This window comes from Prionailurus bengalensis, chromosome B3 (genome assembly GCF_016509475.1).
Source record: "Prionailurus bengalensis isolate Pbe53 chromosome B3, Fcat_Pben_1.1_paternal_pri, whole genome shotgun sequence".
Lineage (NCBI taxonomy): Eukaryota > Metazoa > Chordata > Mammalia > Carnivora > Felidae > Prionailurus > Prionailurus bengalensis.
In genome coordinates, this window is record NC_057355.1 from 132,338,806 (window position 1) to 132,354,574 (window position 15,769).

At 39.1% G+C, this 15,769-nt stretch overlaps 1 protein-coding gene across 5 annotated transcripts in view; it reads right to left on the reverse strand.

Moving 5' to 3' along the window:
- Positions 1 to 15,769, reverse strand: part of GALC (galactosylceramidase) — an 89,657-nt gene that overhangs the window by 71,921 nt on the left and 1,967 nt on the right. For 3 of the 5 annotated variants that reach the window (XM_043556784.1, XM_043556783.1, XM_043556785.1), the window contains exons 2-6: positions 7,974 to 8,042; positions 7,662 to 7,725; positions 5,749 to 5,862; positions 3,645 to 3,784; positions 1,496 to 1,534 (exon numbers count right to left, since the gene is read on the reverse strand). In XM_043556784.1, coding sequence (XP_043412719.1) covers positions 1,496 to 1,534; positions 3,645 to 3,784; positions 5,749 to 5,862; positions 7,662 to 7,725; positions 7,974 to 8,042 — 426 coding nt within the window. Of the gene's footprint in view, positions 1 to 1,495; positions 1,535 to 3,644; positions 3,785 to 5,748; positions 5,863 to 7,661; positions 7,726 to 7,973; positions 8,043 to 8,198; positions 8,455 to 15,769 lie in introns of those variants that run through there. The other 2 variants (XM_043556786.1, XM_043556787.1) reach the window with 2 other exon arrangements.

Here is a 15,769-nt window from a genome sequence, read left to right on the forward strand (position 1 = left end):
GTTGAGTCAATGCCTGCTGGGGAATAAATGAAGAAATTTAGTGGATATTACCTGCTCAAAAACATAAGACATTTAGGGGCCCCTAGGTGGCTCAGTCAGGTAAGCATCTGACTTCGGCTCAGGTCATGATCTCGTAGCTCATGAGTTCAAGCCCCACATTGGGCTCTGTGCTGACGGCTCAGAGCCTAGAGCCTGCTTCAGATTCTGTGTCTCCCTCTCTCTCTGCCCCTCTCCCACTCACTCTCTCTCTCTCTTTCAAAAATAAATAAAAACATTTAAAAAAATAAAAACATAAGACACTTAAAGAATTTTTTACCTGAAACAAAATATAACCACAAAACTGTGTTTCTTGGAGGAAACACAAACAAATGGAACTGAAAAGTAAACTAAAGAATATATCCACCTTAAAAGTTAAATTGCCATTAGTTTCCCAGTGACAGAGGGTCATTATTCTCAGCTTTTCCTTTCCTGAAAAATAGCAATCATAGTAGTTACCTTGTATGGAAGGGAGTGAGAATTAAGTGGAGGTAAATATTTAGGAAAAGTGACTCAAAAAATAACATACTTTGCAAATGTTAGTTGCCACCTATTTGTTAATCACAGATAGAAACATATAGAACATTCCAATAGAATAGGCATCCACAGAAAATAATAATGAGACTGCATACTGGAAATTTTGATATTGGATGTGGAACTATATAAAATTTCTGGACATAAAAGGCCCCATTTTCAAGTTCCACTTTCCTTTCCACCTGATGAACTCTTGAACTGGGCCAGAAGTGGCATCAGTCTTACAAGCAATTCCTCCTAATATTTCAACAGAGCAACTGGCGTTCAGATCATATGAGGACAGTAAAATTAACTCATACCTTCTAGGGACAGTTTTGTTTGTAATACCACCAACAAAGTAATCAATGACATAGTCATCAGAAGTGGCTCAACCGGTCAGCACCAAATTAGCAGTTTTCTCTTTTCTCCTCTTTGTCTACATCATGTAACTACCCCTTCCTTCTTTCTCAGAAAAACTCCTTGCTTTCCCCAGAAAAGTGAGCGAGACGCTTTTCTGGCTACTCCAGAATCTGTGCTCCCTGAGATGCAATTACAAGACCCCAAACTAAGGTCTTTGTTCTTTTTCATCTTTGCCTCCTTTGCTCAGTTGAAACAAAAAGAAGCTACATTTCTCTAAGTCCTAAAAGTCTAAAATGATGCTGCTGTTTTTATAATAATCATCATAATTCTACAAATAATAAATTTTAAAATGGGAAAATTCAACACAACTCTTTAGACAATGAAACTTGGGGTTCACAGGGAATTACAGACACTTTAATCAGGAATTTAAACATGACTACATTTTTGCTCAAATTTTATGCCAGAACTAGCAAAACAAGCATCTGTGCTGTAAAAAATACAGCGTTCCTACTTCTAATTTCCATGGTACCGTAAGGGAATTATTTACCAAAAACTTAAAGATAAAAAGATTTAAAGTTGTACAGACCTTGATATAATTGATGTCAAATGACCTCTCATTCCAAATCTGCAAAACAGAAAGTCAAAAAGTCTGAATTGAAAGTGAAGTATCAGAAAGTAGACATGATCACTAAGACGCCACTGCTCTCATCATCTTTAACATAATCTAAAAAGCAATTTTTCTGGGACGCCTGAGTGGCTCAGTCGGTTAAGCCTCTGACTTCAGCTCAGGTCATGATCTCGCAGTCCATGAGTTCAAGCCCCACATCGGGCTCTGTGCTGACAGCTCAGAGCCTGGAGCCTGCTTCGGATTCTGTGTCTCCCTCTCTCTCTGCCCCTTCCCTTTGCGCGTGCGTGTGCGCGCGCGCTCTCTCTCTCTCTCTCTCTCTCTCTCTCTCAAAAATAAACATTAAAAAAAGTTTTAAAAAATTCTTAAAAAGCAATTTTTCGTACTTTATGGAATGTCCTGTTCTTGAATTTATAGACATGTTATAAGACAACATAACTTTTTACAATTAAAATATTTTTTAAAACCTTGAATATTTGGTGGATATTTTTCAAAAAGTCACTTATTCCAGTGATTGCTAAAACTGGAATTTCCATTCAATCATTCAACAAATCCTGACAATGTAATGCGTGCCAGGGACTATATTAGGTACTGGAGACCTAACAGACGTGGGGAGTGTTGTAATAATTCTTACAAGATCCCACCAGCACACCTAAAGCCGAGTATTGTAGTAAGTACATCATAGAAGTAATTTTTTTTAGCACACATAAGATCACAGTGATGTGCTACATCACAAAGGCAAATTATTAATGAGGATAGATAAAAGGAAGATGCACAACTCTCACTGGTTTAGAATCATGATGAGGTTTTAGAATTGAAAGAGATCCAAGACCTTCGTTTTGCATCTGAGAAAACTATTAATAACAGAGATGGCCTAGAGTCTAGGCACTATAACTCATTTTACTCTAGTGATACAGGAAAGTATTTTTTATCAAAGAATCTCCTCACTATAGCACATAAGTCTAAAAGAGATGTGAATTACCCATTCTTTATCAGAAACATTTTCCAAGCGTGACTTTACCATAACAAAGCGCTACTTAGATCCAAATCTACAATTAGTTTCACTACAAATTAAAAAATACCCTGACATTTAAGAATGTTCTCAAATACAAACTAATTTCCAATTATAGTTTGAAGAAAGATAACAAAAAACAAAGTATATCGTTGCTTCTGGCTCCCTCCAACCCTGGGCTTATCCCCATGTCCTTTGTGATATCACAATTTCTCTACCCAGTTTCTCTCTCTCTCCCTAAACTCCTTAAGGGCTTATTAATCTTGGTATCCCTAGAATACAAAGTGACAGTGTCTACAACACAGCAGGAGCTCAATAACTGCTTGCTGACCGCTGAACACTTTTAAAATCAATTTTGACATATGGCATATTAATATGCAAACATATATGGAGACCACTACATGTACGTGTGGGGCTCTGAGAGGTACAGTGCCTCCAGCCTGCCAACAGACCAGCTGGAAATACATCATATTTTACATTTTTTTAAATCATTATAAGGTGTTAAATAACAGTTTAAGACAGGGTAGGCAGATTTCAGCCAGCCTGCCAAATCCAGCCCACCATTTGTATTTTTTACAACCCAAAAGCCAAAAATGGTTTTTACAATTTTAAAGGGCTATATAATTACCTACATAATATCCTTAATACTGCCTTTGACTCACTAAACCTAAAATATTTAGTCTCTGACCCACTAAGAAAAAGTTTGCCACCGTCTGGTTTAGAACAGCAGGAGATTCAGAGAGCAAAATGAGATTAATCATTAACCAGATAGTAAATGTGGTATTCTTGAACAACTAGAGAAAGGAGGGAAAGCTTTCAAGGAGAACTGGAGCTGGAGTAGTAACAAAATCAAAATTAAAGAAAGAAAAAGTTCAGAGAAGGTATACACTCAGTACAGTTTTCAAAAGGGGCTAGAATTTGGGTGGGAAAAGAGGAGGAATAAAAGGTCACATACTTAATTTGTTATCAGATGCCAAAGGAACAAATTGGGTCTCATGACCACAAAATGGTTAGTAACAAAATGCCACAGAATCAAATTGCTTTAAGAAATTACAAATAAAGTCCAAAAGTTAATCAAGGTTTAAATACATTACCAACCCCAATATAATCAATGTCCAAATCATGATAATGCTTGGCGCCCACAATCCAGGTCATGACGTAGTAGGCAGTCAGCTGAAGATTTACATAAGGCCAGTTGAAACCTTTCCCCAGCCATCCAGGGAATGACCATGGCAACCCTGTAGGAAGGAAAAGGTAAAGGTGGGGTGGGTATTACAGTGCTGGCAACCATCCAAAACAAGGCAAAAGAAACCAAAAAGAACACAGGGTAAACAAAAAGCCAATAGAGATCTTATTAGAGGAAAGATTATATATCTTGCGTGTATTCTCAAAATCCCTTCCAGTTTATGAACTCAGGAACTCCTTCCTGAGCCCTAGAGTCTGGTTCCATAATTCCAAATGCTCTTTCAAGAAAAAGAAATAAGAACACACTCTCTTGAAGATACTTACCCATGGAAAGAAATGTAACATACAATTTAACTCAACATGCCCACTGCCTGCTATAGGGATATTTAATATACAATTTCTTCCCTCTGAAGTCAAATCAAAGAGTTCTTCTGAAAGGCTTATGCCTAAATATTCCTACACGTTAAATATAATACAAATTCCTCTTTCACTAGTACATCTTCTTAAAACTTAAGTCTCCTTAAAATACTAACTAGTCAGATAATCAAACTCAACAAAACTAGTTTGTCATCATTATCAATATAAATGCCAATGTCTCAACAGGAAAATACTCCTTTGTGGTATGATATAAATCAAATAGCCCACATTCTTCCAACACCCTAATTATTATTTTTAAGGAAGAAAATGAGAACAGTAGACGAGCACTAATTACAATTCTACATCCTAATTTTGTTACTAACATATCAAAATAAGCTCAACCGTTAAGTTCCTCAATTGTTTATATATATACATATAAAAACAATCGAGTTCACCACAGAAAAAATTCAAAACTAAAAGAACAAAATGCTTATTTTTCTAAACTCAGGAGGAATGAATGCCTAAGTGTGTATCCCATAAAAAATGTGACATTAAAATACTGGAACATTTTTAAACAATGAAATGCCAAATACATTCTATGGGCCCACCATGTGTAAGTCTTTGTTAGAACATGGTTCAGCATGCCAGATTTTCTACATTTAAATGAGAACTGACCATGAAAGCAGCCCAATGGGGGAGTACGTGCTGAAGTCAATGATGCTTTTTTTTTTTTTTTTTTTTTTACTGCTCACAACATTTCTGGAATCTCTTACAAAAGACCATTTAGAAAGAACACACTGACTCCTCATTTTTTTTTTAATTTAGAAAAACTCGTGCTTGTCCTTTGATTGTTGAAAATGACTTGAAATCAAGCCTATAAAATGAATCTTCATTGATCTCACTCACAAGGCTGAATGGGTAAGCCTGTTTCAAAAAATCAAATTCATTTCAAACTATGCAAGGATGTCATCACTGTGTATCCTGCAATATTTTATGGGTCTGTGCACTGCTACACGAAACCTGTAAAGTGAATGTAGTAGTACCAGTTGAGAAATCATCCAGCGATGCTGCCTCTAGAGCTTAAGCTCCGAAAGGGCAGAAGGTAGCGGCTGGATTGTTGGGTATCCCCAATGCCTAGAACAGTGCCCGCCACACTGTGGAGGTTCAAAACATACACTTTATGTGTACATCTTCTAGAAATGGCACCTACTACCACATGTAATGCATAATTTCGCAAAGAGCTGGGATGTACTATAACGCCTACTGACAATTTTCTAAATAGTACCCCCCTTTTACAAATTTTGATGAAAAATTTTGTTGAGGAAATTAGTTTAGCATCACAAGAATGGAATTAGGTTCTATATCTGAATTTGGCACTTACTAACTATCTGACCTAAGTCAGTGGCATAACCTCTCTAAGCCCCTACTGCTTCTGTAAAATGGGAAGAGTGATGCCTTACTCCAGAGGTATTGCATATAAAGAGCAGACATAAAATATAAAGGCAAAGAAAGGATCAAGCCTGGCACAGGCTTTGCGGCTGGTAGGATAAGGGTAGTATTAACATTGTTAGTACTTCAGTATTAAGAGTAACTCCATATGAATAATTCAGAATTTGAAAGTTAGACAGACTGCAAAAGCATTACAAACTTCACTTCTTACCCATGAGTATAATATTAGGGTTCCGCTTCTTAGCTTCCTTCATTAACCACCACTCATATCCTCGGAAATAATTCTCATCTAATGCATAGTGCATGTGGGAGGGTTCAGTACCATCTGCGTGGGAGAGAGCAAAAGAGAAAGGAAACCACCCTTTAATGGTGTTTCCTAGGGCCACTCTCCCCTGTACACACACACATTTCAGAGAAGGTGTATTCTGGTTCCAATCCTGATATGGGCAAATAAGAATAATCTTAGATAACTTGACAATGCATGATCAAGTGTATTATTTCACCTTTTTTCATTATTCTAAGTATCGTAAAGGTCTTGAAAAATAAAACCACAGCTTTCTATTATAAGCAGGGTTAAAAGAAGGAGAAGGGTTATCAACTCATGTAACTGAAGAGTCCTAGGACTATGTTTTCCTGGGCTTTTGGTCTGGTCTGTCTGGAGTTTTCAAGTCCCCATGTCCAACTTTGAGTTCAGATCACCTCAGCTTTTAACTTCTCCATCTTAAATGTAAATCTTGAGCTCCTTAGCCCCATTCTCACCACCCAGGCCTTAAGCCTATAATGTGCCTTGGTATACCAAGACAACAGAGCTTTGAGAACAAAAAAAAAAAAAAAAAAGGAATGAGTATACATCTACACAACCCCTCTGTAAGAAAATTCTATCCTAACCTCCATAGTGTGTCAAGGTAGATAACTGATATCCTGGTATCTGTCCTCATATGTCACCACATTTCACAAACATCTGCCCTTGTTAGGAAGGGTCTCACGAGGAGTGGGGCCTTGCCTCTTAAAGGCAAACATCAGAATTCACAAGAACTACCTGAAGAATTTCACTTCAGCAAATGAAGATGGCCAGTCATTATCAATTCTGCATCAAAGGGTGGACAATAAAATGCATGTCCTCTTACAATAACTTGGGGAAAGTTTTCCTTATAGAGGTTTCTTTCATTTGTGATTTGCATTTTTTCTTTCAATATTAATTAAATACTAATGCCACCACAGAGACATATCTCTTTAACAAAAGTTACTCCCGAGTCACCAACAGGAACACATGTATAGAGACAATACTGTAAGGTTCACTACAATGGAATCTGGCCTGTAAATAATAAGCTGCATCATCTGTGGGAGAATTTTCTTCTTTCTGTACATTAAATGACTACATGTTCTACATAAAGTCAATCAAAATGGTGACAGTAAAGACTGAAAATTTAGTGGCTAAAAATAATTTTGTTTTTAAAAGAGAAAAAGCTGGGGCGCCTGGGTGGCTCAGTCGGCTGAGCGTCCGACTTTGGCTCAGGTCAGGATCTTACGGTTCGTGAGTTCAAGCCCCACTTCGGGCTCTGGGCTGACAGCTCAGAGCCTGGAGCCGGCTTCAGATTCTGTGTCTCCCTCTCTCTCTGCCCCTCCCCTGCTCACGCTCTGTCTCTCCCTCTCTCTCAAAAATAAATAAACATATTTAAAAAAATAAAAAAATAAAAGAGAAAAAAGCTGCATCTCTGAAATACTGATGACATATTTTTGCCACCAATTTATTTAAAGCTAATAACAATAATATTTTACATGCTTTCTATGGTAAAAGCTTTCTTTTTTTTAATTTCTCAATAAAAACTCCTGTCTCTATGCTCTGCCTTGTGAAAATAGCCTTTTTAAAAACTGTGGTTTTGTTTACTACCAATTAATTCAACTAAATAAGCCATCTAAAGTCCAAATGCCATTTTATGGGAAAAGTGAGTATTTTGATATAATATTTTTTTTAAGTAGAGTAAAAGAGGAACAACAAGAATCTACTAAGCAATGATCAACATCAAAAATGTTGATATCGTTTACATTCTGATTCACAGTCCCTAAGGTTAGGTAGAGATTAAAGTGCTGAAGGAAAATAAACCCATTCCCCAAATCTCCTACCTGTAGTCTGCCCATCACCACCTATCTCCACTTTTAGAATATGCAAAGAGGCACCGAAGTTTGGCTGGGGAAAGAAGGAGGAGTGTTAACATTGTGATTCACCGCATGAAGGGCAAAGCATGACAGTGACTAATTACTGCCTTTGGTTTGACAGATGAGAAGGCCAACTTCAAATCAACAGCCACTTAATCCAAAAGTAATTTTCCATTTTTTTTAAAAGGTAGAAATGTGAAGGTGACCAATTCTACCGCTGAAATTCACCATAGCTTCAAACATATCACAGGTGCCATTAAATAATTATTTTTTCATTACCTTAAAGAGATAATCCAATATTTGAGAACGATAGGGCTCCGGGTAATTTACTAGAAGTCGGGAGGTTGCCTAAAAAAAAAAAAAAATTCAAAAGTGTGAATAAAACAAATCCAATCATGAATAGGTTTTCATAGTGCCGACCTGCACCACCTGGCATGCCCGTATTTAGCCAGCTCGTGGGCAAAGTTGAGCTGAGGAAAGTCATTTCCCAGGTTACTTGTTTACCTGCCTTTATTTTGCCCATCACTAGGCGAATAAGGCTGTTGTTTGTCCAACAGCTAAAACACAGGTTCGAAGCCACAGCATGTTTCTCTTCTGTTGAGATGCAGGTTTGCCGGAAGGTAAGTTAATTCTATGATGAACCTCGTGATTACAAATTTGTCATGAGGAACTTAACTCAGAGAGTGATTATTAGAAGAAATGAAACTTAGAAACTTAGGTTCTCTATCATTTATTTATTTGTTTGTTTGTTTATTTATTTGCTTGAGAGAGAGAAAGAGAATGAGACAGTACATGCAAGCAGGACAGAGGGGCAGAGTCGGGGGGTGGGGAGGGAGAATCTTAAGCAGGCTGCAGCCCCAGCATGGAGCCCAATGCAAGTCTTGATCCCACAACCCTGGGATCATGGAAAGGATGAATAACAAGTAATCCTTTCCCTTCAACATCTTGCAGGAAATTAAGCAGCAATGCTGAAAGGAACCAATACTCTCCCATCTTTACCGGAGATTTATAAGTGGCGTGCCTATTAAGAATGATCACACACACACAAAAAAAAGAATGATCACACAATGATCCCCAGGCCAAGGTATACTAAGGAAACCTCACACAAGACTGGTATCAGAATATATGGAAAGATAGAGGTGGAGGATGCAGGGATGAACACAAGCACATCTAACCCATGGGCGATGACTGCTTCAACAAAGAACTCACAAAACCAGTAGTGGACCAATAATGTATCTTTTGGGGAGCAATATACATAAGGGGAATAAAAGAAATAAGTTTTAATATGAAATAGAGGCATGTCCCTAGGTTTAGAAGCCAGACAGGCTCTAGGTTCAAACCACTGACACCAAGGGCAAGATACTTTTATACTCAATGTTCTGTTTTCCTACTCTCATGTGTGTTACCACTGACATTCTAGTGGCTCTTTTAATCTATCTCCCTCATACCCACAATCTCCCCAGCCCCTGCCACTGAGACGCAGACCCATGGAGCTACCCTCTATTCACTTCAAGTTCAACACATCCCCAACCAAACATAGCACTTTTTCCTTAGTCTGTTCCTTCTCCTGCATTTGTTATCCTAGTAAAGAACCATAAACTCAGGGCTACCTTTCACCAACTTCCCATCCATCTTCAGTCACCAAGACCTCCTTAATACTCTCCAATCCAACCCCTGACTTCAACCCTATTTCCTTCATCCAGGCTGTCCTCAATCATTACAACAGCCTAAAGGTTCTCCGGGCCTCCTGTCTGCCTCCCTGTATTCTAGCTTCCACACTACTTGCCAGAATAATCTTCCCAAAATGCAAATCTAACCACGCAAGTACACTGTTTAAACCTGTCCAGACCTCCCCTCCACCAAGAGCTTTCAAGATCAAGTTCAAATTCTCAGTTTTATACCCAGATCCTTTAATTATTTGGATCGTAACTCTGGACACCTTACCCAGCACCACTCTCATGCCTACAATCTAGATAGATCAAACCACTTCTCTTTCTTCTGTCTGGGATGCATTCCACACCCTCATTCGGCCAATTCCATTCCTCCTCCTCAGGGAAGGCCCCTCACCACCCCTCCCCACTGATTTGATGTAGGTGTGTCTCTGGCTTCAGGTCTACATCTCTACCTTAACTCTCCTAACCCCAGCCCCCTACTCACTGCCATACTTCTTTGTCTCCCCTCTGAGTTCCTGGAGGTAAGGGACTATGTCTTACTCAAGCTCATATCCCCATTTATTCTCTTGTTCAGCAAACATTTATTTAGCATCTTTTATGGTACTGTTTGTTGCAGTGGCATAGGCCACAGAATATGGGAGGCTCTGAGTCAGAGGGAGCCTGCACCCTGACTGCATCACTTAGAAGCTATGTGACCAAGGGCAAACTGTTGTAAAGTGGGATTTTTTACTCTTTAGAACTGCTTCAACTATTCTAAGGCTAAAACAAGGTGTATGTAAAGGACACAGCACAGCAGCTGGCACACAGTAAGCTCTCAATAAATGACCAGCATTATATAAGTTGTTTTTAAAAATATAGTCACTGTTCTCACCATTCTTACAGAATGGCAGAGACTCAAATACTAAAGTAGGTACTTTTTAAGTGAATGAACACAATCTATGCACGATAACCTATCCTTGATCAGAGGTAAACAATGTTTCCCACCCTGAATCATGTCATTAGAACGGTGTGTTTTGGGGGGCGCCTGAGTGGCTCAGTAGGTGAAGCGTGCAACTTCGGCTCAGGTCATGATCTCTCAGTCCATGAGTTCAAGCCCTGCACTGGGTTCTGTGCTGACAGCTCCGAGCCTGGAGCCTGCTTCAGATTCTGTGTCTCCCTCTCTCTGTCCCTCCCCCATTGACACTATTTCTCTCTCAAAAATAAATAAACATTTAAGAAAATTTTAAAAAACCCCTGTTTGGAGGTTATTTTGCCCTCTATGCACTTCTATCCTTAACACAGGGAGCGCCAACTTTAAACAAACACACCACATCATTATGCTATTGTAAGCCTGTGTCATTCTCAACACAAAGGTGTTGTAAGTGAATAAGAGAGATGGGTCAATGGCAATAGTCAGTTCAGAGTAGTATAGCCAAATGATGAAATGCACCATCAAAGAGTAACAAATTACCAAATTACCAACCACAGACCCTGAAAAAGCCCTGGAGCTGCTTACAAGCAGCCCAGGAAGAAGTCTTAGCACATAGCTGACCCGGGCCAAGTTCTCAATTTATTGAGACATTTTATACCCAAATAAGTTTTTTATGTAAAGATAACTTCCTCCTTTCTAATTGATCAAACAAGATGATACTGACGCAACAACCACATGCCAGATGCCATCCCAAACACTTTATATCTATTTTCACAATGCTCCCACCAGGTATCACAGTCTCCCCAGAAAAGAAACTGAGACCGTGAGAGATTAAGTAGCCTGCCCATGGCTGTACAGTGAATGGCAGGGCCCAGAACAGACCCCTGACAATTTGCTCTTAAACCCACTTTTTTTTTTAAATATTTATTTATTTTTGAGACACAGAGGGTGCAAGCAGGGAATGGGCAGTGAGAAAGGGAGAGAGAGAATACAAAGCAGGCTCAGGGCTGTCAGGGCAGAGCCCAACATGGGGCTCAAACTCACGAACAGTGAGATCATGACCTGAGCCAAAGTCAGACACTTAACTGACTGAGCCACCCAGGTACCCCTTAAACCCACGCCCTTAACTACTGCCCCATACTGCCTTCCCTATCAGATCTGAATATTAAATGAGAACATTCCAAACACTACTGCCACAAACTGTTCTATGTACCAGGGACTCCATACAGAAGTCTAAAGTGGGGTGCAAATATCGTGTTACAACCATTTTCATCTGTCAATATTTATTAAGCATCTAAGATGAGCACCTCACTACACAAAGGGACACTACTGAATGGATGACAGTATCCTACTCTGAGTTACGAAACAATTCTCATTTTACTAATTTTAAACGGAGTTAATAAAACAACCAAAGGTCTCCATTTTTCAGCAAGTTTAAACACTGGATTTAATGCTACAAGTAAAGATACTAAGACAGATGGGCCCCATTTAATGAAATATTGGCTATTTTAGGTTTAGACCCCAAAAGTAAAAAGAAGGATGGTTGTAATAAGGAACACACACGTTGGCCCATTAGTCCAGTTTACCCTGAAACACGCCAGCACCTTAGAGTAAGGTGGTAACATGAGAAAATAAAAGCATAAAAATCAGGAAGAGTAAGTTGGGTTAGGGAAAAGGTTTGTCCCCCCACCCCACCCCAACCGGCAAAGCAGGTCAGATCTGTGATCAACTATAGACCAGGTTATCCATTCTAGTGTAAGCCCCAATAGTGTGCTTTTTCTTTTTATAATGCAAATGTCTGACTCCAGCTTTGATTGCCAAGGCATCTACTTTTCAACAATTATGTTTTATGGCTATGTGTACTTAAAAATAGTTACTCTAATCTTTTTGGTATCTTGAAACCTTAGAGTTTTGCAAGTTCAATGATGGAAATTCATTAACTACATAGATCATTGCCAAATATAAAATATTGAAACATTTATTATTGAACACAGATTTATCTACTTTTGGTTTCTCATAACAGAGAAGCTAAAGATATTTGGATTTGTTAGTATACATGTCCTGTGCTATAATGAAAAACTGCTACTTTAAAAAAAAAAGGTATATGGGGCGCCTGGGTGGCGCAGTCGGTTAAGCGTCCGACTTCAGCCAGGTCACGATCTCGCGGTCCGGGAGTTCGAGCCCCGCGTCAGGCTCTGGGCTGATGGCTCGGAGCCTGGAGCCTGTTTCCGATTCTGTGTCTCCCTCTCTCTCTGCCCCTCCCCCGTTCATGCTCTGTCTCTCTCTGTCCCAAAAATAAAAATAAAAAACGTTGAAAAATTAAAAAAAAAAAAAAAAAAAGGTATATGCCTCTAGAAATTATGAAATGTATTAATTTGCCAGTATAGAGTATATTGGGTAGTAAAGTTCACAATTCCTTACTTGCTAGTTTTCAGTAAAAATTAAAGTTTCTAAGAATTAAGAATTCTACCTAATATATGTAGCTAAAAGTACAAGAAATAAGGGAAACATTTCTAGGCAAGGAAAGTAGCATGTATTTTAGCTAAGAAAAGATATGAGGTGTGGAGATGCATTTTTGTTAAGGCAAATGGAAGTAATTTTGTCCTAACATACACAAACTAAATGGATACAGAAAGCACAGGAAAGAGAATAAGAGAGGAAGAAAGAATTTTACCTTGTGTAGCAAGTTAGCTAAAAATGAAATAAATTACAAAGATTTTTTAAAATAAATTTTAATAAATAGTGTACTTCTGAAAACTACAGCTTAATTTTCTTTCATCTACTAAAAGGACAGTTTTTTTGTGGGCACCTGAGTGGCTCAGTCTGTTAAGCATTCAATTTCAGCTCAGGTCATGATCTCACAGTCCAGGAGTTCGAGCCCCATGTCCGGCTCTGTGCTGACAGCTCAGAACCTGGAGTCTGCTTTAGATTCTGTGTCTCCCTCTCTTTCTGCCCCTCCCCTGCTCACACTGTCTCTCTCAAAATTAAATAAACATTAAAAAAATAAATAAAAGTGCTGTTTTCTTGGACTACTGGTCTGTTCTTAATAAAACTATGCAAGGTTTTTACCTTTTAAGTAATCTGCCTAGGAAATAAAGATTCTGTATTTTATCAAAATAATTTCCTGTGCTTCATTTTGTCTTTATCACCCCTTTGATCACTTAAGAAAATGAGTCTTCTCTATTAAAAGAACTTCTTTTTTTATATACAAGTATGTAACTTTCATATTTGCCTATAGTCTTTTGTAATTTTGGTTAAAGTTGATAAAATGGATAACTAAGTAACATTTCACCACAATCTATGATCCTATGTAATCAAGTATATTACTTTTTTTCAAATGCTTATTTATTTTGAGAAAGTGGGGAGGGGCAGAGAGAGAGGGAGAGGGAGAATCCCAAGCAGGCTCCACACTGTCCACAAAGCCTGATGCAGGGCTCAATATACCAAATCGTGAGATTGTGACCTGAGCTGAAATTAAGAGTCAGATGCTCCATGAACTGAGCCACCTAGGTGCCCCTGTAATCAAGTGTTTCAAAACCTTTTGATATTTCTGACAAACTTCCCAGAATCAAATTCTTTTTTTTTTAATTTTTTTTTTCAATGTTTATTTATTTTTGGGACAGAGAGAGACAGAGCACGAATGGGGGAGGGGCAGAGAGAGAGGGAGACACAGAATCGGAAACAGGCTCCAGGCTCTGAGCCATCAGCCCAGAGCCCGACGCGGGGCTCGAACTCACGGACCGCGAGATCGTGACCTGGCTGAAGTCGGACGCTTAACCAACTGCGCCACCCAGGCGCCCCTGACAAACTTCCCAGAATCAAATTCTAAATGAAGTCTTTTTAACCTTGAACTAACTTTGGGATTTTCCAGGGGATCCTGGAACAATCTTAAAAGATTTGTTCTTTCTCCTTATAAAAAGGGATTGTTAAACTAATTAGGCTTATTTATGTTAAACTACATGAAAAGCACTGTCAAATAAATAATGGAAAACCTTCTTTAGGTTAAATTTGTATGAATATGTGTGACTGATGTTAGTGTTCCAGAAATCATATGAAATTCCTAGAGGCTTACTATATGCTGGTCTGTTATCACTTATAATTCTAGTTATTATCTTAGAATGTTATATCACAGGAATAACCAAAGTTCCTTGTCAACTACACTGTAATGAAGTCACATCACGTGTTTTACATGGCTATTTTAAAGTCTTTAAATGTTCCTGTCAGCCTTACCAGGTAAGGAAGGCCACTTCTTGACCTTTAATTGTACCCTGAGGCCAAAGCCTCAGGATATTTCAGGCACCCTGAAAAGAGAGGAATTGGCCCAAATCTATAGGTATTATAAGTGAAGTCTGAAGGCTAGTCCTTGGCTTGGCTACCCAGACTTAAGGGACTTTTAATAGCCCAATCTGAGATTCCCGGGCGGGGATGCAGCATATTTGGAAGAGCCTATTTGATAAACCTACTTACATAAGATGGCCAAAGATGTTTAAATATTTCACAATTATTACTCAAATCTTTGAATGCATTTCTAGAGCCCCAGGATCACTGACCTGGTTTCAGGGGAGGACCCATTAAGCTTGGGACAATGGCTACAGACTGGATTTCAGACTACTGTCTGTATAATTATTATAGGAGTGCTACTATAATCCTACTTAGATGTGTACTTTCTGGGTTACATCGTGCCCTACCCCCAACTTTTAACATCTCAGCTATCCTGGGTTACCACTGACTCCGATGCCTTAGCATCAAGATGGATTGTAGTGTATACCTTGACAGTTTTTTCTTTTTTGGAATGCAAGTGCCTAAGGGCATCCTCCTCAAAGACGGCAATTTCAAATAAACACATTGTGGGCCACACATCTAGATAAAGAGCCAGGCTGTGGGGGCGTGGTGGGGGCAGCCTTCTTTGTTTTAAAGATCTTGGTTGAGGGGCTCGGGCTGAAGCTCAGGTGGTTGGAATCCAACTTCTGCTCAGGACATGATCTCATGGCTCCTGAGTTCAAGTCCCACGTCGGGCTCTTTGCTGACAGCTCAGAGTCTGGAGCCTGCTTCAGATTCTGTGTCTCTCTCTCTCTCTCTCTCTCTCTCTCTCTCTCTGACCCTTCCCCACTCACACTGTCTCTGTCTCTCTCTCTCAATAATAAATAAACATTAAAGATCTTGGTTGACTTCAGTAACTGACCATTTAGGCTGCTTGTTCTTTCTCTTCCTGTACTTTAAATTCCCCCTCTTAAGTTTTAAATTCACCAATGAGTGAGCTGCAATAAAAGCAGGACCCCAGGTGTTTTTTCTCTCTCTCTCCCCCTCCCCACAATCTTTTTTTTTTCTTAAGCTTATTTATTTCTGAGAGAGAGCATGCAAGAGAGAGAGCATACGCATGCACACATGAGAGGGAAGGGCAGAGAGAAAATCCCAAGAGGCTCCAGGCTGTCAACACAGGGCCCAACTAGGGGCTCAATCTCATGGTTCATGAGCCAAAACCAAGAGTTGGA